Source organism: Lagopus muta, chromosome 6, assembly GCF_023343835.1.
Source record: "Lagopus muta isolate bLagMut1 chromosome 6, bLagMut1 primary, whole genome shotgun sequence".
Taxonomy (NCBI): domain Eukaryota; kingdom Metazoa; phylum Chordata; class Aves; order Galliformes; family Phasianidae; genus Lagopus; species Lagopus muta.
In genome coordinates, this window is record NC_064438.1 from 39,133,625 (window position 1) to 39,156,007 (window position 22,383).

At 37.6% G+C, this 22,383-nt stretch overlaps 1 protein-coding gene across 1 annotated transcript in view; it reads right to left on the reverse strand.

Annotated features, from left to right (window-relative positions):
* Positions 1-22,383, reverse strand: part of SPTLC2 (serine palmitoyltransferase long chain base subunit 2) — a 65,004-nt gene that overhangs the window by 29,861 nt on the left and 12,760 nt on the right. The window contains exons 3-9 of the mRNA XM_048950246.1: positions 16,289-16,443; positions 15,114-15,262; positions 14,678-14,802; positions 13,965-14,058; positions 11,319-11,424; positions 10,299-10,518; positions 8,408-8,534 (exon numbers count right to left, since the gene is read on the reverse strand). Coding sequence (XP_048806203.1) covers positions 8,408-8,534; positions 10,299-10,518; positions 11,319-11,424; positions 13,965-14,058; positions 14,678-14,802; positions 15,114-15,262; positions 16,289-16,443 — 976 coding nt within the window. The remainder of the gene's footprint in view (positions 1-8,407; positions 8,535-10,298; positions 10,519-11,318; positions 11,425-13,964; positions 14,059-14,677; positions 14,803-15,113; positions 15,263-16,288; positions 16,444-22,383) is intronic.

Below are 22,383 nucleotides of genomic sequence, written 5' to 3' on the forward strand. Positions count from 1 at the left end.
CCCTGCCACAGGCAGGGTTGCCAACTGCTAGATCAAGTAGTAGATCAGATTGCCCAGGGTCCCATGCAAGCTGGTCTTAAACACCTCCGCAGATGGGCACTGTCTAACTGTTTGTGCTTAATGTGCTTTGTTAACTGAATCTGGTTACACACCCGTGACACGCATAAAATTCATTGCATCTTAATAATTATGATTTGCAGTCATCTTTATTTTGAAGTTCAATATAAAATGCATTTGATCAGATGGATCAATAATTTTAAATAGTGAGATTCAGAGTATCACTCCAGAACAAACAAATTAAGTTTGTGTTGCCTGAGTACACATATTATCTGACTTTGTATGTTAACTTCTGAAAGGATTTGTGAGATTGGTGGTACTGCTACTGACTCAAGTTGTGCATTCTCACAAATGCAGAGTCCCAAGAATAACATTCACAGCCATTGCTAAGACAGTTGCAAATATCCTACTTGACAGCTATTCTTGTGCCTTGATGAGAAGAAATGTGTGCTCAGACTGTTCTTCTGAACTAACCATGATGCCTCTACTGCAAAGAGGAGGAAGAAAATGAAAAATACAGTATCAGTGAAACTTAACCTCCCAAAGGAAAAAATAAAAAAATAGAACTCAATTTTGTTTTTACTACGGTACACTGGAACTTAAAATGCATGTATCTTTGCTCTTAATCCTGTGAACAAGACAAAGCACCAGTGAAGAGAGAAATAAACATATTCAAACCTTGGTACAATACAAGTAAGTTGGCAGGCCAATTGGAAGTCACCAGAGAGAAAGAACATCAGGAACACATAAAAACACCACACTTCTTTGCAAGCTAAGGAATGTGCAAGCTTTGACAAAGCATGTTATATAAAGGATGTTTATAATAGACTTCCATGGAGACAGTTCAGTAGCGTTACAACATAGCAACGAGTGCAAACTATATCTACCATCTGTTTTGTGCATACTGTTTTTCTACAATGGAAACTAATATCAAAGCTAATTATGCTTTGGGATTTTTAACACCAGCATAAGAAGGGTGCCATTATAGTGCAAGAGAAGATGATCAAAGATATTGTCTCTTCATGTTTTGCCTTTTTTTTTTAAACCAGGATGAGTTGTGAATAGTTTAACCTAACATACTACCTTCCTTTATTCATTGCCAAATGTCATAAAATGCTACACAGAAACATACAGACTATCACCTCCAGCCGAATATCAGGCATAAGATCAGCCACTAAGCCCACTTCCACATTTTAAAGACAGCTATAGTCAAAAAGTAAGGATATATTCAGTATAGAACATGTATTCAGAGTCACCTTAAGTCTGAGAAAAATAAAAACGACAGCATTCTAAGAAATAATTTCATCTCTAAAGCTCATTCACATTAGTAGGTAAAAAATCTCTTCTGAAGCCATCCTCCTCAAAGAGAAAAAACAAACAATAGCTATATGTTGTTTGCATTACTGCTGCCGTGCTGGAACTCACCCTATATTACGAAGCACAGATATTCTCTACATACATTACAGAAATAGAAATAGTGTAGAAAGCCACATATTTTTCATCCAGGAACATACCAAAAAAAAATCTGTACTATAAACCATCTTTTCAAAAAATTGTGCTAACATTTAACAAATCTGATCTACACAGAGAATATCATAAAGAAAAAGGCTCCAGTCCACTCCACATCAGACATTACTATAGGGAAAAATAAAAATACCTATGGACTACATAGGCCTCATATTTGCATGTTAACCTACTCTCAAACAAGAAGGGAAGTAATTGAGCATTTATAACCTTAGGAAAGGTCTTACCATAATATCTTTCCAAAGCCCTCTATGCCAGCCTTCAAACAATCCTGCAATTTCACTAATACATCAAAAAAACCTGTTAATTTATCTATTTTCTCCCTGTAATCTCTGAATTGAAATGACCTTAAATGTACTTCACAGAAAAAAGTTTTGCCACGTGCCTGTAATTGCAAACACTGTAATACTAGTATTAACTTTTCTACAAAGAAAATTGCTGCAGTTTCCAGGACTGATGATAGGAGACTGTGTTTACATGGGTCATTCAGGTAGTAAAAACAGAAACAAACCAACTTTGCTGTAAACTACTGTGAATCACGAACCCAATTTCCTCATTAGCCAAAAGAGGGCACGTGACCTTACTTGTGATTACTTCCTTTCAAATGCTTTACTTTGACATTCACAGACTAACAACATTTTTAGTTACTCCGCTGCCAACAATATATGCCAGCAAGCTGCTGCCTACTGCTTTCCTCCTTTCCCAGGAGGAACAGCACTCTACAGACATACTGTAGAAATGTGACACCAAGAATTGAGAGGAAAAAGAGAGGAAATACACTTCAATTCAAACACAGTAAACAAACTGAAAGGAAATGAAAATACTTCAGCAAAGCCCTGTTCTTAGTCCTATTTCTGCTATGATGGATCAATATTTAGGCTATGTAGATATAGCAAATAAATAGCATGTACTGGGATATTACCAGAACAAAGCAAATGCAGAGTTATCAAGCTTTACGAGCTCTTGCACAAACATCACAATATTGACTGAAGTTCAAAAGAAGTGGGACTGAAGAATCTCACATTCCAATGCAGAAAACAATGGGAACTGCTCTGTTAATGCCTCTAAACAATCTTCAAAGCACCAGCAGCTGAAGGATTTCTCCTCCTCAGCTCAAGTTAAAGCAATTTTTCTTGGTTTGCCATGCACAGTGGGAGGGAGGTAAGGATGCAGCAACAAGCTGGATTTAAAAGATCCCCAGCTGGAAGCACAAATACAGAGTGATGTTTAAAGCTGTCAGTCCCCTGGAGAGAAGCAGGAAATTCTCTTTATAACCCCTAGAGTATTTGTTTTTCCAACCCTTTCCCAGCTCAGCTTGAGATTCTCAAGGGTAGAAACAAAAAAAGTTTTCACTTTGCTCAAATTAGTTTTGACTGGAACCTGGGTTCTCAAGGTGATAATTTAACACCTCATTAACAAGTGCATTATTGGAGGAAATTCAAACGAAACGATTTTAATGCTAATTGAACATTTTCAACCTCAGCCTGTACAAGGAGTATTTATTCCCCCTTCAAGCAGAAGGGCTTCCATTTGCTTGTCTACTACTACCAATGACAAGAGATAAACTTTATTTACAAATATGCTATACATTATTCAGAATCCTATATCAACTAATATAATGTGAGCCATTTCTTTGCCACTGCTTACATTGTATATTTGCATATATTTCTGGATCATTTTTATAAGGAAAAGAGGAATGTTTACAGAATATCTGATTCGAAGAAGCCTACTGATAAGGCAGCTGATTTAGCTGAAGTCATATACCCACTCAAGGGCCTAACTAAATATACAGTCTCTTCTCTCTATACAGTATAATTCCAGTCTTTTCTCTCCTAGAATTTACAGGGGTCAGGCTTAGTTTAGTTTCCAATGTGTATCTTCCTGGGTATATCAAAATCATAGCAATGATCCAGCCTTCTGAACTGTTGAGTTAAGCTCACAGTTCCCTGCCAACACAGCTGTACATCCTAATTGCTGTTGGTAATAATTGGTTTAACACTTTTTTTTTTAATCTAATTCACTCAAATTCACTGCATACAACAACAGCAAGATTACAAATCATGGTTTTTTTTTTGGTTTTTTTGTTTTTTAATTATTAAAACTGACCAGATACACTACTAGTTACTCAAATTTAAGGTGCTAAGATGACAAACACCTATCAAACTAGACACAGCTAACTGGCTAGCCTTCAAAAGTTAGTTGTTTTTGATAGTTTAGCAGCTCAGACAAACTGCAATACTTCCATCTCCATTGTCTAAAACTTTAGAGCTATATAAGATAGTAAACTTGGTTTTCTATACAGTGCTGAAGCCAATATTCACACAAATTTGAAACGCTATCTTGTCGAAGGTGTCTCCATAACTTATTCTGCAAATGCTATTTTAGTACAGCACTGTAAGGCAAGGGATACTTACCTCCTGACAATGAAATACATGACAGTAAACTTGTATGCATAACTACTATTGCTGAACTATGGACATGGAAAGAAGCAGTTCACCTCTTTTATAAGCTATTAACAGTTAAAACTTAAACATTAAGCATTCAGTTTTTAATATGCAGGAGAACAAACTATATTTTATCTCTGACAGAGGTTAACCAGTCCCTAGACTGGCTTCATCTTGCATGTTTTAATTTACCCATGTCTTGTTCCTTTATGTGTTTTTCTTCATTTGTCCCCATGCAACATTATCAGGGCAACAAAGAGGCTGGGTCTTGAAAACCAACAATACTAGCAGAGCCCCAGTTGCACAAGGTACATTACTATCTCTTACAAAAAAAAGGAGATAACTAGATTCCCAGTCCTAGTGAGCTTGTAATAGCAAAAAGTCATCTTTCAAATAGAACAATTGAGTCTGAAAAATTCACCAAGGCAGGTTAAGTACTTAATACCATATAAGCTAACAATATCTAATGTACCAGGATAACCACCAGGTGACTCGTCTTCCCCAGTCAATTTAAATAAACAAAACACCATGGGAATGGCAAGAATTCAGTGGCCCTACAAGTTTTCAGAGCCCCATTCTAGGAATCATTTTATCATCTTAGTGTATACTGACTGTGAACTCCCAGAAAGCTGCTTACGGCTTTTCTTTCAGTTACTATCATTGTTATGAAAATGTGTTCATCTGTAAAACCAGCCATAACTTATTCAACTTTGTGACTTGAACAGAGAGACAGAAAAGCACACCTTGAGCCGCTGACAAGTTTCTGCAACACTTGCCTGTATGTGGCTCAGTCATAATGACTTTGAATTGGAACACCAGCACCAAAAATTCACCTGTGGAAAAGGCTTTCTCCATCCCTTCTCCTCACTCTACTCTACTACATATCAGAATCAAATACAATGACTGTGGTACATTATCACTGACCGGAGAGCTCCCTGAAGACATTTAACATGCCTAAGATGTTCACCACTCTTAAGGACTGTTCTGCTGAAAAAGTTATCAAAGTAATCACAAGTTAAGCATGTTTTACTTTCATATTTACTTGGTCTTCAAGTGTAAGAGAAACAATGAGAAATAAAATAGGACAGATGTACTACAGTAACCAAGTAGTGTAGAGGAGTTTCAGAAGTAGTACTGGAAGAACATTTTTTAATCAAGAAAGGGCGAAGTAATATGCTTGCATTTATGTACAAATGTGTTCCTGTAACTGCTTTCAGAGACTGAGTCCAGACAGTCACTTACATGCATCAACAGTACCTGGAATTAACAGATTAGTTTGAACTGAATGAACCCAAGACACAAGACACTGCTGTCCCAGTTCAGGCAGCATATTTGCAGACTGTCAGTTCTACATTCTCTGTGAACAGCAATTCAACTTCTCATAGCATCTGTATTTTGTGCGTGCTGCCTATTACAAATACTTTGCTTATTCTCTGGCAGCTTGCTAGAAAGATCTGAAACTAGATGTTTTCTTTTATAGTTATGTAAGGTTTTAGTAACTACAACACCTTGTACTGAAAATTCAGAGCCTCTAGATGTTTCACTAAATTCAGAAATAGTCCTAAACACAGAAGAGAATTTTAATTTATTTTTGCAAAGTAATACACAAAAGTCTTTTATCCATAAAAACGAATTACTTTCTATGACACATTCCTCAGTTACAGACCATCCTAATCTGAAACCACAGTTTCCACAAAGGTTTGATGCCACAGAGAATGATTACTTTTACTAGCAGTGGTGAAGAGAAACAGGCAGATAAAGAAGCCACAAAGACTTTACAAGTAAGCATTCCTGAAGCCATTAAAAGAGTTAGTTGTGAATGAACAAGGTTTGGATCTAGTAGTTTATCATTCTGATTCAGCTCCATCTCTTGCACCCTTGGAAAACAGAGAAAACCCACTGTCCTATCTCAGTCCACCTTATCCATTAGTTCAGCTTGATTAATTTAGAAGTAGTTACATTTCTGTAATGCTTGGTTTATTCAGAGATGCTTATCAGCAACCCAGTTTCCCAGTTTAGCACTACTTCTTGCATGCCTTCCACAGTTAACAACTCTCCAGAACTACTCTACTTCAGACTTTCTGTGGTCAAACCAAATGCAGACAGCAGTTCTTCAGACCCTCAAACACAATTCCACAGAATCAAAACCACAAGTTTTTCAGCCAAATCCCTTAAATAAGGAAAAGCCTTTGTCATGTTATCACTAGGCAGCTGTTCAATTCACACAATTACACTAGCTAATTTCAGGCACAGACAATCCTATGAAGTACTACTATCTTTAAAGCCTCAAAGAAGTTAAAGAGCGTAACTAAGAAATAGCATTACACACACAAAAAAAAAAAAAGGAAAAAAACAACTCCACAACTGCATGCAGAAATTATTCTGTAAGGAACTCATGCTAGATAAAGTCTGAGTTAGATAATTACAGAGACACTAATGCTTTCACTAGAGCTGTAGCTGAGAAATCCTTTTTGACCAGACAGAACTGTGGCTAGTGTATGGGAACTGCTGAATCACAGCCTGAACCTCTGATGGATCACCTGAGGTGAGCAATGAGTCAGCCATGGAGCACAGGTGAAGGCAATTCACCTGTACTGCCAGAAGGGGTGGAGCCTGGCTGCACCTCTCCTAGACCCATGGAAGAGCTGACTGCCAGTGGGGAAGGATCTCATCTGGAGATCCCTCCTCTGGAGTTTTGCAGCGAACCTAGGACATGGGTAAGCTTTCTATCTATTCTCTTTTTGTTATTCTAACCTGCTTAGCTAAACTCTCTTGTTTATTTCATAATTATAGCACCTTTATATTCATTGATTATACAGGCTACTCAGTTGCAATACCCAGCACTTCTACAAAAAAAAGCACTAAAACTCAATCATAATTCTGAAGTAGAAGCTTCCTTGAAATGATCCAGCCTTCAAACACCATAAGTTTTTTTGTTTGTTTTTTTTTTTTCAGTAGAAAGAGTGGCTAGGAATACTGGCAGTGCTATGCACCAAACTAGGATATAGCTTGATATGCATATTAAGCAACACAATAAAAAAAGGTATTTTGAGTTTTAAGGCTACTTTAACTGACTGGTTCCCGATTTCAGTGTGGATGGGTCTTGCTGGTATAATGGCAGGAGAAAGGCAGACCATGGACATTGCTTCCCTTCTCACAGCTTGAATGAATATTATCCTGTAGCCTCAGAAAGGGGCAAAAATGGCATAGTTTATAACTGATTTCTGTTTGACATTTCTTTTTTCAACTTCATTACGCCAAACAGATATTGGAAGAAACCAAATCAATCGACACTTGAGCACATCATTAGTTAAAAAGAGCTCAGTCATTTTTAAGATGCAAAATGCAGCACTTTGGCACAACTTTTTAGGCAGTTTGAAATTAGTTTATTATCCATTCTGAGGGCATTAACAGGGACATCTTGGGTTCTAAAGTTATTTAACCAGTATACTTTTCCACTGTAAGAGTTACCAGCTAAGTTAACTGACCAGGTTATCCAAGTTCAAAAGCAAATACCACTCATCAGTGCACACCACCACCTTGTGGCCGGATGCCTGAAACTACTGTAAATGAGAATTCAAATGCTTAAATATATTAAGAGCATCTGAATTGAAAGCCACTGAGATCCTCTGTGAGCTATGCTGCCATGCTGTGTGAGCTGCTCACAACGTTTTAAGAAACAATGAAGATGGAAAAGTATTCTATGTGCAAAGTGCTGTACAATTTCAGTTTCAAGGCTGCCTGCCCTTCTGATGTGTAAGTTATTTATTTCATGCCTGAAAAAAAAAAAAACCAACCTCTACTTATGAAGCAAACAAGTTGCATAAATTTGGCTTTAGGACTTTACATGAATCAAGAATTCTACAGATCTTCCCTTTCTTATCTAGCATGAAAAAAAAAATTGAATCAAGAGAGCTGAACACACCTCTGTCAGTGTATTAAATCCTCTGATCTTGAATTCTGCCTCTAGCTCCTTAAGTAAAAAGGGATTTTAAAAATATGTCCTCATTTACTTTAACCAAGGTGAAAACATCAAGCTACGCTACAGATGAAAAACTGAAACCACTGTCCCCTCCAGTAACCAAGCAAGACTGTAAAACATACAACAAAGTACTCTAAAAAGTTGGGAAAATAACAATGGACAGAAGAACAAAAGAGGGGAAAGCTAGAAAAGCTACATACAGACCAACAGCAAAAAAAATCAATACAAAACAATACTTTCCTGCGTGAGCCTAGGATGACTTACCTTTAGCCGAAAACACTTTACACGTTTATTATGCTGATATGCCAAGTAGGATAGTAAGCCTACAGGCAATATGAATGTATTTGCTGAATGAGTTTTCTCTACCCTCTTCCAGGTGCTTAATGTTGCAAAGACTCACCAAAAGTTGTACCATCTTCACCCATAATGCACTTCATGGAGGTGATGATTTGCTCCACAACAGGAGGTGATAGTGATGTTGCATACACAGCACTGTGAGAGTGAGTCCTGAGGTAATCAATCAGCTCCTAGAAAAACACAAGAGGCCATCAGACACAGCTTTTTCAGCACTCCAGAGGAATGCTTTAGCAACAGAGTAAGTTAGGCCATTACAACAAACCTCTTCCAGCATGTCCTGGAAAAGAATAGATAGCTCAGGGACTTACTTTACAGTATAAGTAATGAACAGTTGAGATGTGACCAGCAGAGATGTGACTACCTATAATTATAATCCCCAGGGCAAGAATATCCATTGATGAAAGATAAGTGACTATGACAGATCTGCTTAGCAACAACAGCATTAGATTGCAACGAGGTGTCTTGCACTACTCAAACTGTGTGCAAACCCTTATTTCAAGAGCATTTATTATAATCATAGGAGTATAAAACAAGTGAAACAGTGGGGAGCAGTATCCACAGGTGTTTATGTATCATGCTCAATAGAATTGCTTCCCCATAAAAGAAATCACCAAACAGCACAGGCTACAAAACACTACTTTCTCCCATTTACTATTGCAATATAAATAAAATCTCTAAGATTGCAAGAATCTAGGCTACCGCTCCTGCACTTCCCAAGTAAGTATACACTCTAGATTGGTTAGGGGGTAAAGACAGGTCATATGGGAACAAAAGACAAAGATACCATTGATCCAGATTGCTTGTTGTTTAGTTGAAACAAAACCCTTCATAATGATGAGACAACTCCAGTAAAATATCACAAAAACCAGTACAAACGCCAGGACAGATTCCATCATAAAGCTGTTAAGATTGCCCCATCCACAGCACAAGCAGGGAATATATTATAAAGAGGCAGAATCATTCAATTTTATATTATTGTCTGCCTGGAGTCAGAGTTAAATTAAAGGAAGTTGTAAAAGGATTTTGAAATAACCCAGAGCAGGAGCATTTAAGGCCTCTTCTGAAGTAATTCCACAAACAAGAGTACCTAAAAAGCAACCATGAAGGACTCCTGGCTGCTTCACCATACACCAAGGGAGTTAATTCTGCTACCTTGGAAAAAGAATAAGATGGTGCTTTGTTCTGGTTAACATGTCAGACACATTTTATACCAGTTGCAGTAAAATCTCAGAAAGGAACTTCTGCAAGTCCCATCCCCATTCGGATGGAGTGAAGTACATCACTATTTGCATCTAAACAACTAATCATCCTGACAGGAAAACAGTGGAGTTTTACTCTGAATTAAAGGTTTACTATAAGTCTCATCTGTAATATACATGCAAGGATATATGAAGGGACACATGTAACTGTCTACATCATCCCTGCCAAAAGGAGCAGTTTGACAAAGGCCAGTATGTTCTAGTAGTACCTTTCAATACAAAAGAATCAGTGCCCATACACACGAAGAAGTCTTTTCAAAAGTAAACTTTTGATGTCCAGAAGAAATCATCCCCACTACGCTAAGCTAAGAAATGGATTTTTTCCAAATGAGCTGAAAAACCTCAAGCTTTTGAAGGCATTCTTCCTTCTTCATTAAAAGTAATATTGAGAAATTCCTGCTTCCTGGCTCCTAACTGTTCCTAAGATACTACACTCTTAACCAGACTTTCTGCAAAACTAAGCTCACCACTGACGACATGCAAACTACAGAATTATGAGGTATTTTATTAGATTAGGCTCAATGGCACTGAACAGACTTTCATTGTACTAGACAGTAAGTAAAATTATGAAACAAATGGACAATAAGGGCAATTTAAGAAACAAATCAACATGGAAATGCTTAATAAAAGCTACAACACCAGCCTCAAACAGCCATAACATTTTCAGCTTTTTACCTTCTTGCCCCCGATGTATCCTCCAGCAGCTCCAAAGCTTTTGGTAAATGTTCCCATCATAACATCCACATCTTCAGGATTGAGTCCAAAATACTCCACTACACCCCGACCAGTAGGACCCAGTGCACCTATACTATGAGCCTCATCAAGGTACAGATAGGATTTATACTTCTTCTTAAGGGCAATCACTTCAGGCAAACGGACTATGGATCCCTCCATACTGTTGAGAAACAGAAATTAATTGTGAGTTGACTTAATGGTTGGGGTTCTCTTTGCAGAGCCAGACATCACTAAAATTTCTATTCTTTACTCTTATTAATTGTGACCACATAGAACTTTCTATATGCATTTTTCTTCTGCAGAGTTGAAAAACAAGTCCTCTTTGGACCTACTGCTCAGGTAACTATATACCTGTTTAACCTCTTTGGGATGCTGACATACTGAAAAATCAGTAGCAGTAGCAATAAGAGGCAAAGGAACATCATCGCTGATAGTTTAATAAATTAAATTATCCCTTTTACACTTCCACTCTAACATCAGTATTTTGATCTGACATCCTACTTGCTTACTGTTTTTAGGGCTAAGGATAGTCTTGAACTGTTTTGTGCTGAAAGTCACATTGATGATTTTAATGCCAATTAGCAAAAACTACATACTCCTACATACAAAAAACCTTCACATTGCATAATTCCATTCACATCAGCATCATCCACTGAGCACAGTAAGAATGGAATAGACAAGCAATTTAAGACCTCAGCTCTGATATGAATATCGATTTAGATTAACTTCTAAAACCTGATCTAGACGTGGTGAGCATTGTGATAATACCAGGTGCACCTACCATACTAGCAACAAAAAGTTTAGGATGTGAAGCATACATACTTCAATTAAACCTCAGATAAGAGATCCATGAAATAACTGTGAAGTGATAATATTCAGTTTGATTTGACAAAGGAACCCAAACACTAAGCAGCTAGATCATATGCAGAGGGTCTTAGGAATATGAAGTATAGTTTGTACCTGTATATTCCTTCCACCAAGATAAGAATTTTTTTCCAGGGCCTCCGTGTACGAGGTTGTCCATGCACAATAGCATCTTTCAGCAGCTTCTCCAGGCTTCGCATATCTGCACCAGAAATTACTGTTAAATGGTACTGAAACAGCTACTGGCTTGAGCTCTAACATGACAAAAGATAGCATCACTCCAAAAACACACAAATGGATTACGTATGGAAGAGAGACCATATATAAATCAGTAAGCATAGGCTTCATCTAGCTGCAGGCCTATAGATAAGATCAGGGGGACTGGGTGATTACACCAACTCTGATGCAGAATTTGACCATCCTAAATTAAAAGTACAAGCAGTAGCACAAGTTGCAAAGAAGGACTAGGAGGGCAGAGGAAGAATGAATATGGGGTGGAGGAAGGCATACCATTGCTAGGAAAAGAGAGAGGAATGTAAGGGGCAACAGTGTCTTTAGGTATAGAAATAAGGAGCAAGCTCAAAGATAATCAGCCAAAGTAGAAGACTGACCAAAGTGAAGAACAAGGATTTTCTGTTTAAAAGACAAAGAGACAAAAGGTGTGGAACGGGAAACTACAAAAACAAACAGGGAGGAAAAAGGGAGAACGAGTGCAGGAAATAATGACAATGCTAAGCATACCAGAAGCTAGATGGATGATGATGTTAGTAGACATGTAATCTGAAACCTTATTAGGTTTGACTAAAAACACTTGACATAATCCAAGTACACCTAACAGTGTAACATAAACAAATGCATACATGTGAAATCAGTCCTGAAGATAAAAAATCGTGAGGAAGAAACAGAGATAGCAGCAATCCAACCATAAAAACTAAAATGTTGAGCAAGAAACAAGCAAATGAAAGAACACAAAGAACCTCATAAATCATGAAAAGACGACCAGTAGACTAAAACCATTTTAGCAGCAAGTGGAGCTTATGAAGTAGAACTAGACTAGAAATTAGAGAATAAAACAGGTCAACTTAACTGTTAGAAACAGTGATCAGAAAAAAGACAAAGATCAAATAAACAGTGGAATAATCCCTTTCTCCGTTATCTCCCCCATGGAAAAAAAGGATGAATTTAGTGCAGTTATGGAAAATACTAGAGTAAATGCCTTCTGCTCTAATCTTTCAAGGAAGAGAAGGATTACAAAGTAAGTCTAACCTTAATAAAAAGGACAAACTACACAATGAAGTAGGGAAAAAATGAAAATTTCTAAAAATAATGAGTGAAGCCATTCGTGTCTTGGAAAAAATGAGATTAATTAAAGCAGCATAGACCGTAACAAGATAGTACTAAGAATACATGCAGTTTATTGTTTGCATTTTACCTTCTGATTCTAATCTGCTATTCCATTCTCTTTCATGGATCTCCAACATGTAGAAAGTTTCTAGAGTAACCCATAGGCTCACCATTGCTAGTTTGTACCCTATAATCCCACATCTGTTCTTCCTTATAATGCCAGAGCTTCTAAGTCCTTCTCACATAATAACCAGGACTATATTTCTGTGAGCACCCCCTAAAATTCTGGAACATGGGACAATATTCAGAAATATGCCTATATAAACACAGAAGATGAGTGCAAAGTTTTTGTGATCTTGCCCAGCAACCAAAACGCACTGCATTCAAGACTGATGAAGAATGGTGACCAAAAAAAAAATAATGAAGTGTTACCAGTACTCTCTGTGCTTCTTTAAGGAAAAGCACTCAAACAATAGAGAATAAGAAAGTAAGAAAGACTAAATAAACACAATAAACAATAAACAAAGAAACACAGTAAAGGATTTACCACCCAGTAGGACAAGGAAAGAAAAAGAACTAGAGCCACCCAAACTTTGCTGTCACCACCAGAGATTTCAAAGGAAGAAGAGTCAACGTGATCTCAGAGAATGATAACATAAAAAGTGCATTACGAGTTACGAGTAACTGAAGAATGAAGGTAGTGACTTCATGAATTAGGAAGATGGTATGCCTTCCACTGAGACTAAGAAGAAGAAAGTCTTTTTTAATTCGAAAAATAAAACGCCTCCCTTGGAGGAAGCTGAAACCAGCAAAATGACAATTCTAAGTATCTGCTTTCAAAATACACACAAGTAGCAGTTAATCAATGCTTCATGTCCTGAAATCCCTTTTGTGCTACACTGTATGAGCACACAGTGGTCAAGTTTGGCCATGACATCGCTATTGTTAAAGTTCTCTAGATGTAGGACCATGCTAGCATCTCATCCTAAAGTTAAAAACTTTCCTATTGCCTCAAATCATAACCTAGACCTCTACAAGACTACGTTACTACATGACACGGACTATTAGATGAGCTTGACAGTGCTGAGCTAACCAGGTAACAAGAAGCTACGTTAGAACACTACTGCCTGTAAACCTGCCAGAGAGCAATGTGTTGTTCTTCACATGCAGAGATGCACGTCAGCCCATCTTAATGATCTAAGCCCTACTATTTGAGACTGAATATATAAAACAATTTCCAACTCAAAATGACTGAATAGTAGCAGCAGTCAGCAGCAGACCTTTCAGGTAACCAGCAACTGATTTCTTACATGAAATGGGATTTCCAAGTATTAGAAAAGAGTTTCCATCTGATCTGAAGACGCAGCAGAAAGGCAATGTCCACCATTTGATACTTACTGTTGTGCTTAAAGATTCGAATAGCTGCTCCTGACAGTCTTGCCCCAAGTACTAGAGATGCATGGTTCAGTTCATCACTCAAAATTAGACAGCCCTGAATTAGAAGGGGAAGGGGAAAGATATTGAAAAAGTTAAGTTTCACAGCACGCAACACCTTTAAACTCTCAGAGCACCTTTAAACTTAGCTCAGAGCTAATTTAAGAACACAAAAAAACCCAAACAACCAAAGGAAAAAAATCCAACATAAATGCAGCTGGCTCAGGCAAGACTGGCTAAGAAATGATTTGCAGCCTTAATGTGGTAAATAAAGACACACAACTGCTGCTAGCTTAAATAATTACTTGTTTCACCACCCACTGAAGTCCTGCAGAATGACAGTTAATTCTTGGTGTCTCAAGAGCATCAAAATATCTTTAAGTCAATGAACCACCGTTTACTATACTAACAAGTAGCCTGAGAAAACAAGCCATAACATGCTAAGCTGTTCTTTCAAGATCTGGAGTGCTACCGGTCCATAGGATGCTGCTGCCCAAAGATTTTTGCAAAGCTAGCAATGTTTTCTGTGACTTAGTTTCCACAGAGAATATTTGCAGGTGCTGTCACGGAAGTAAAAAAATAAAAATAAAAATAAAAAAAAAATAGACAAGTAGATTTTAGAAAACTGAACCCACAGTCTTTGTTAGATGTGCTCTTACCAGTAACTTGAGCCATACCTTGCCTACTAAGGCTGGAATGTTCATAGAGTTGGTTGCAAATCCCATGCCATATGCCATTGCAGATTCCACACCTAGAAATCTGGCAACCAGCTTTTCCAGCTCTTCATGTTTGTCCAAGTTCCCTGCACATTAAACAGAAGAAATTCAGGGTTAAAAGCTTTCACTATTGCTGTATTCTACAGTAAACATCTTCATCAACCAGTACAGTCTTTACTCAAAACCCCAGACAGTAACACTGTAAACATTAACAAATCAACAGCTGTGCTGTATAAACTAAACCCAGAAGGCCAATTTATCTTCACTAAAACAACGATTTCTTTATTGCTTAGTCTAAAGTTCCAGAGTTGAAATAAGTAATGTTTAGAAGATTTGAGATCAAATTAAATACTTTGAAACAAACATTGAAGGAACGTCCTATCTTCCTCCAACTTACCCATCTCTTGCCTACTGCTGCACACCCCAGCTCCATACTGGGACAGAACTTTAGCTGCTGCCTGCTGGCAAGTCCCATTGTTCTGTGCAAATCCAAGGTAGTTATAAGAACCCATATTAATAACACCTTTTATCACTCTCCCCGTGTACCTGTGTTAAAAAAAACATTAAAAATTAGGACACACAACATTGCAAAACTCAGCCAGAAGACTATTCTTTGAGTTTCATAGAGTATGTACTGAAACATTAGTAAAAAGTCTATAAAATCAACAATTAAATTTTTTCAGCACTGATCCTCATTATCAAACTCCAGCAACAAAAAACACATTCTCCTTCTCTCATAGTTGCAAACTAAAAATGGAAGTTCCCGCAACAGTCTATATAAAAAGGCAGTTATGCTATTATATCAAATATTACTTCAGGATTTTCAAACAGTTTGTTTTCAGGATTGTTCTTCCTCCATCTCAGAAACACACAATTTGCTGTCCGATTAGAAAATAAGATATCTAGATCAGTTAACTTGGCAGCCCCTCAAGCAGGATATCCTCTAACCATGGAAAGGAAACACATCTGGCACTGTTGTGCTGATGCTACGTGACAAGGAGATTAAAAAAGAAGTTTAGTGGAAAAAGAAGTTTTAATTATTTTCCCCTTGAAAGCCAAGAAAATATGACTAGTTTCACCAAATACTCTGCTGCAAACCTCTTCATGTCAAGCCTCGTGCTATGTCATTTCCAACTTAAAAATAAAAACAAAAAAAAAAACAGAAGACAACAAAATACATCTGCCCTTAAATTTTTGGCTGTGTTTCACAAATTTACAAGTGTCTGGACTGGTTCTAAGTGAGCAAGAGAAGTCAGGCAATCCAAAGGACCTACTCCAGGTTCTGTGCATCACACACAAAAGCGTATGTCTTACCATTGGAATATAGATTTCATAGACTATATATGAAATCTTAATGCATGCAGAATCATGTTCTGTAAGTATAATAACACAGTAAGTGTTATTACCAAAGATCATATAGTCATCTTGGTGGCCAGACGTGGTTCAAAACAGCCAGTGTAAATCTCAAAATAAACATAATTCATCACTTCTTTAACCACAAAGCCTTCAATGTGCTTTTAGAGACCCTACTTAGAAGTAGCTGGTGGAAGCCTTTTCTTCAATCTGACTCACGTGAATGTCCAGTTATAGTCATGGGAAACTCTCTCCATCACGTCCACTTTGGCCCCTGGCACACTGCAAATTGGACGGTTCCAGGTGTCTCGAATGCGCATGTAGAGGTTTCTGGTATAGAAATTTTCAAAGTCCTGATACAATGGGACAAAGTCCTGAAACACATCGAAAATGAAAGGAAACAATACAATACAGCAAACTGGTAATAAAAGGAACAAGGTGTTTTCTGAATCAATGAATGTAATTTGTAAAATAAAGTAAAATAAATCAAGAAAATGCAGGAAAAAGTTGAGAACTCTTCATTCTTAAGTCCTGAAAAAAATCCCAACCAAAGTTTGTTAAACACAGTATTGTTACTTCTCACAGCACGTGCCAGTGCAACATCACCTGGAAATGAGAAAGCACTGAGAAGGTTGAGGCACTCCATTACATTTTCTGTATGTTAGAAAAGCATATAATAAAGCAGCATTGCTATTATTACAGAGCTATTGTTAGAACTTATCACATTTTTTTTATTCAGAAGCCAAACAATTAAACTTCATTATGGCACCTCTGTTCTCCACAGCTTATCATGACTGAAGTCCCACAGGATTTTTCTGTGCACGAGAGTTTCCTGAATTCCAGCTTCCCTTCCAACTTCTTTCAGGAAAACAGTTTGACGTTCTTGTGTGTCACCCAAAGTGTGAGAGCAAGGACATCTGAGCACTCAAGAACGTGTTTTTCTGGCCTACTTAAAATGCTTGAAAGTCATGAGATTCCATCACTACTATTAAATGTAAAGGAAGTTTGACATTCAGTGATCATAACAATACAGAATTCATTTGCTAATGTCGCAAAAACAAGCCTTTGTAAAATACTACAAAAGGAAAATGTAGACTTATGACAAAGGTAAAGAGCCAGCATCACATTTCTTCCTGTTTTTCACAACATAACTGAAAATACAGAGAGAGGCATTTTTTTATTAGGTGGCAGGATAAGATAGAAGATCTGTCTGACCGAATACTAGTGCCTGGTATCTCTAACACAGAAGCAGAACTGGGAGCATTTATACCAGTTTCTTTAATAACAATTCACACAAATAAGTACTGAGAAGCTTCTACTTGCAGTGCTCAACTGAAGGAAGAGTACATTTTCCTTTACCTTCCCCATTTTACGGTTTCATAACAAGTTTCATAACTTTTAGATTAGAGTAAACCAACCATCTAGATTCACCTTTTACATCCTCCTGCCTGAAGATGCACAGGAAAGACAGCTTCTAGGTAAATGTTGCTGCATCTACTTTCCCTTCTGAATTGCTTGCACATAATGACACGCCAAGAAGGCACAAAGATACTCTTTTTCATCATTTCAATTATGGAAAAACAAGATTTAGCCAGTGATCTCCCCTTCACAGAATAAAGAAAAAGATAAAGATCAACTTTTACACCATCCAGTACTGATACGACAAGGGGAAATGGTTTTAAGCTAGAAGAGGGAAGATTTAGATTGATGTTAGGGGAAAATTATTTACTCAGAAGATGACAAGGCACCAGCACAGGCAGCCCAGAGAAGCTGTGGATGCCTCATCCTTGAAGGAGTTCAAGGCCAGGTTGGATGGGGCTCTGGTCTAGTTGGGGATGACCCTCCCCATGGCAGGAGTGTCAGAACTGGACGACCTTTAAGGTCCCTTCCAACCCAAGTCATTCTATGTCCTTCCTCAGCAAAGGAAGACAATGGGAATGAGATTTCAAAGAGTTACAATGCACTGAATTATTTCTTCCTTGTTCCTTTACTCAAGTATAGTTTGGCATTCACTTTTGCCATGTCTTCTCTGAAGGCCTTCCATCAAATTGGATTAACAAGGTGGAAAGTAAACAAATAATGTTATAATCCTCTGGAAAATCATTAGTTTTCTGAAGAAGTAACACAACTTTAACCTTCCTCACCTTCAGTATCTCACTGTCCCAAGAAGATGGCAGGTTTCAGGCTTGAAGCACTTACAAATTTGACACTTTTGCAGTGGAAAAAAACATCAACACATTCAAAAGCCTAATTCATATATGAATACTTCACTCTAACAAAGTGGTGATAAGCACGACAGTACTTGGAGCAATACACTAAGATCCCAATTCATGACTTAAGATTCCGAATAGTTAACTGGTGTTTGAAAGCTCTATTACAGCATCTTAGATAGGGGTGGATGAAGTGAGGAGGTTAAAAAAAAAAAAAAAAAAAAAGCAGAAAACAAAAAACAAAAAAACAAAATTTAAGAGATTTGAACTTTAGTTATAACCTCAGATATTTTTAACCACTTCCAGCTTTTCTTAACCACTTTGCATAAGAATGTGACTTTGCAGTAGTTATTGAAGCACATTAACTATGTGACCCAGGAAGTCAACTGAAATTTTAGCCAAGGTTCTTGGCTAGGAATGGAGGCTGCAAATTAGTCATTGTTCTAACTCAAGCCGGTATGCCTGGGCTGATACAGTCCAATCTTACCTCATGTTTCTAATCAGATAAATCGTGTTTCATTTTGAAACAAGGTGACAAAGCAGGAAGACTAACAAGCTCAACTGGTGAGAGAAAGATAGGCACCCACAACAGGTCGATATCACCAAGATATAATGCAAGTACAATCTTACAAGACAAGCAGCATAACCTTAGACGTTATTGTGAAGCTCTTTAAACCTTATGGATTATCGTGAGATAAAAAAAAAGTGTGCTTCAAAAGTTAACAGAAATTCAAGGAACAAATTATGAGTAAAAGAACTCATGTCCAATACAGGACACTAGCTTTACTTTTTAGGAGTGCTAAGGAAGCATTAAAAACCTAGAACATTAATAGTGAAAGAACCCCAGATGCATAAACTTAAGGACTAGAGATCTTCCATAAGCCTGAAAAGTATAGCAATTTCAGTAAGGAATTGAAGCAAGGGAAGAATAAAGCTCTCCCTTGGGGTGCAGTGCCTTAGCACAGGCAACTCGTAAATCCAAGATTTCATCATATTGTTAATTAGTAATATAAGTGAAGGTCAGAATGAGAGCTTTGTAACCATTAGCTTGGAGCACAGTAACATGCAAACACAGCAATTATGTTGCTTTTAGAGCCAAGTTTTTACAGCATTGCATCTAAGCTAACAGATGGTGCCACCAGCACCAACAAGGCTTACCTGCAATTCACCTAATGCATCCCTCCCCTAATAAAACAAAACTAACTCTGAATGGAATTCAGGCAGGCAAATGCAACAGACAGGCTTCTAAAAGGAGAAAAAAAAAAAAAAAGAAAAGAAAAAGGCTGCTTCCATCTCACTGCTACGTGAGACAAGAAAAAGTCCAGCAGCAACTGTGGGCAATTTTTTATCTTCTCGCAGGCCTACAATGAGCTTTGCAGATGCTACGACAATACTGAGCAGAAGTCTGCAGTTCACCACCCCAAATGTACTTGTCCCCACAAATCCAACCGTAGAATGTTTGAAAGCTTCAGATACCAGAAATACTGTTGGCACAGGGAAGCTGTCAAGCACAGAGAGGTACATTAAAGAGTTAGCACTCCCATTCAGACAGTTTGCTTCCATGTACTAGACAATGTAATTAGTAGGTAAATCAGATCAGGAGAAGTATAAAAGCAGTTTTCCTTTTACCTATGAAATGCTACAAGCATGGCTACTGAAAAAGTTATACCTGAGCATCAGGTTAAACTGAGTACACATACAGTGATTCCAGGGTAACTGGCAGTTTTTATCTTTCTACTCACCCATGCCTAAAACAGACCAGTGTTTCTGACAGGATATGCTACATGTACCAGTCTCCAGGAAAAGCCCAGATGGATATATTTGAACTGACGCCAAAACACAATGACTACACCCTCCTGGTAATCCACACTAGCAAAGCCTTTACCTTTTTGTGTAGTGCTGGCAAATAGTAGTTTTTTCTAGAATCATTCATTGCTTTGTGCTGCTCTCTAATAAGTTGCAAGATATTTACCCACTGTCAGAGGCAGTCCCAACATACATGCATTAGAAATCCTACTCTTCCAGTTACCTTTGTCCAGTTCCATTTTCTAGTTCTGGTGCACACAATATGATGTAACAGTTTCAGCAAGAACTTAGCTACTGAAATCAAGTGCTCTCCAAAACAAAAAAAATCACAAGGCTTTTTTCTCCCCTTTTTTTTTTTTCTTTATTTTTTTTTTTTCTTTTTTTCCCTAAAACCACATTCCAGACTGAAGCTTACTCAGTGCTGTTAACTTCAATCATTTTCAGAAACACACCACGAGAAATATCCATATACTTCAATTCCATGACTTCAGGACGCATCATTCGGCCCTACATGGGACATTTCCTTGCAGAGTGTAATTTAGTTCTGCTCACACAGAACATCTTCATACTGCTCATCTACACAGTTACTTCCAATGCCTTTGCTTTGAGCTCTTCACCTACAAAGTGTTTTATAAACTATTTCAGAAAACTAAAGCTAATTGTTTTGCTTGATTGCTAAGAAAATTATAATCAATTTGAGATTCATGTAATAAAAATAGTACTTCACATAAAGAGGTCACTGGACCTAAATCTGCTAGAAACTACACCAGGGCTTCTCTGATATATTAATTTTAAAAAACAGGAGTTTTAAGCTTTTCCTGCACGCTGGTATCAGTAGGGATGTCAGCCAGTTGCCTGAGAGATTCAAGTATGTGAAAATGACAAAATGTCTCAAACCAAGATATTGAGCACTCCCCTGTACCACAACAAAACCTGGCTCCCACACTGGGTACACTGCAACACCTTACCATCAATTCATTTGCAGACAAAAAAGCTCAAAGCATCAAAATGTGAGGTCAAGTTCTGAATCTAACATGATCACTTTTCTATTTGTCCAGCATCAGAAATAGCTGTTCCAACCTAAGCCCTAAAAACATGATTTAGGGAAGTACACTACACTGGCATTTCTTTCACTCCTGATCTTTTTTGAACAGGACTTCTTATTTTCCATCCATATGCAGTATAGACTGGCCTATCCATGACATGATACACAGCAAATTGAGCCTTCAGATAGGAGTGCTTCTCACTAGATCCAGCCACAGAAATCTTATGCACAAAACAAACACAGCACGTGCAGCTCTTCCCTGAAAGCCAAGGTCAACACACAGGGAGTTTCAATTCATCTGTCTGGGAAACTTACTTGTTTAACAGAAGCCTTTCAGGAAAAGATGCAATGCTAGAATTAATTTAGAAAATAAAAAAATTAAGATTAAATTTATTTTTGAACTGGGATAATCAGTTGCTAACAAACTCTCTGCTTGTGTCACCTGTGACAGTCCTTATGGAGAACCCAATATCAATAACCTACCCCCACTCAGAACTGCTGCCTGAGGTCTTCTGTAACAGAAGTGAACGTACAGTTACCACCACTCTCATAGAAAAAGGCTACTGTAAGCAGGCACCTTTCCCACTTGGTATGGGAACAAGCGTTTCACAGAAATACAGTAGCCAATCTTTCAGTTACTTCTTTTTAATCCTCAAGTATCATGAGTACAAATATTTAAACTCCTAACATCTAGCACTGGTATATTTTTGCAGCTGTTTGCTCTTCTTTTCTGCATCAATTTCAAGGATATAAGTAGAAAAATACAATGATGTCATATTCTCAAGTGATATAAACCGAAGTAGCTCAAATTAAACAACACATCGAGTTACAAATGGAGATTTAGCTTGCAGTATTCATTCAGATTTTGGATATTGAAAGGGAATAAAAGTTTTACTTCTAGATTCCAGAAGTCAGTTTTGGAAATAGTATAAATTTAGCTTCCCCACTGTTACCAAACATGAAATATCTATTCCTCATTAAATTCCTGAAAGAATATTTCTGTTTTGGAATTATGTGTCTTACCATGAGTCAGCTTAATTCTACCACAAGCTACTATAAGTATAAGAAGAAGCTACCATGAAATCATTTTAGGCATCAGCACTGCATCTTATCTCATCCACCACAGCATGATACAAACTTTGCCTCATGCTGCCTCTAAAAGAAGTTGTCTTTTGTCTTTCCTCCTTCCACCCTCCTATCCTTAGTAATTTGTTTACATTCTTGAGCTGCTTCCCCCCACCCTCATTTTCTGC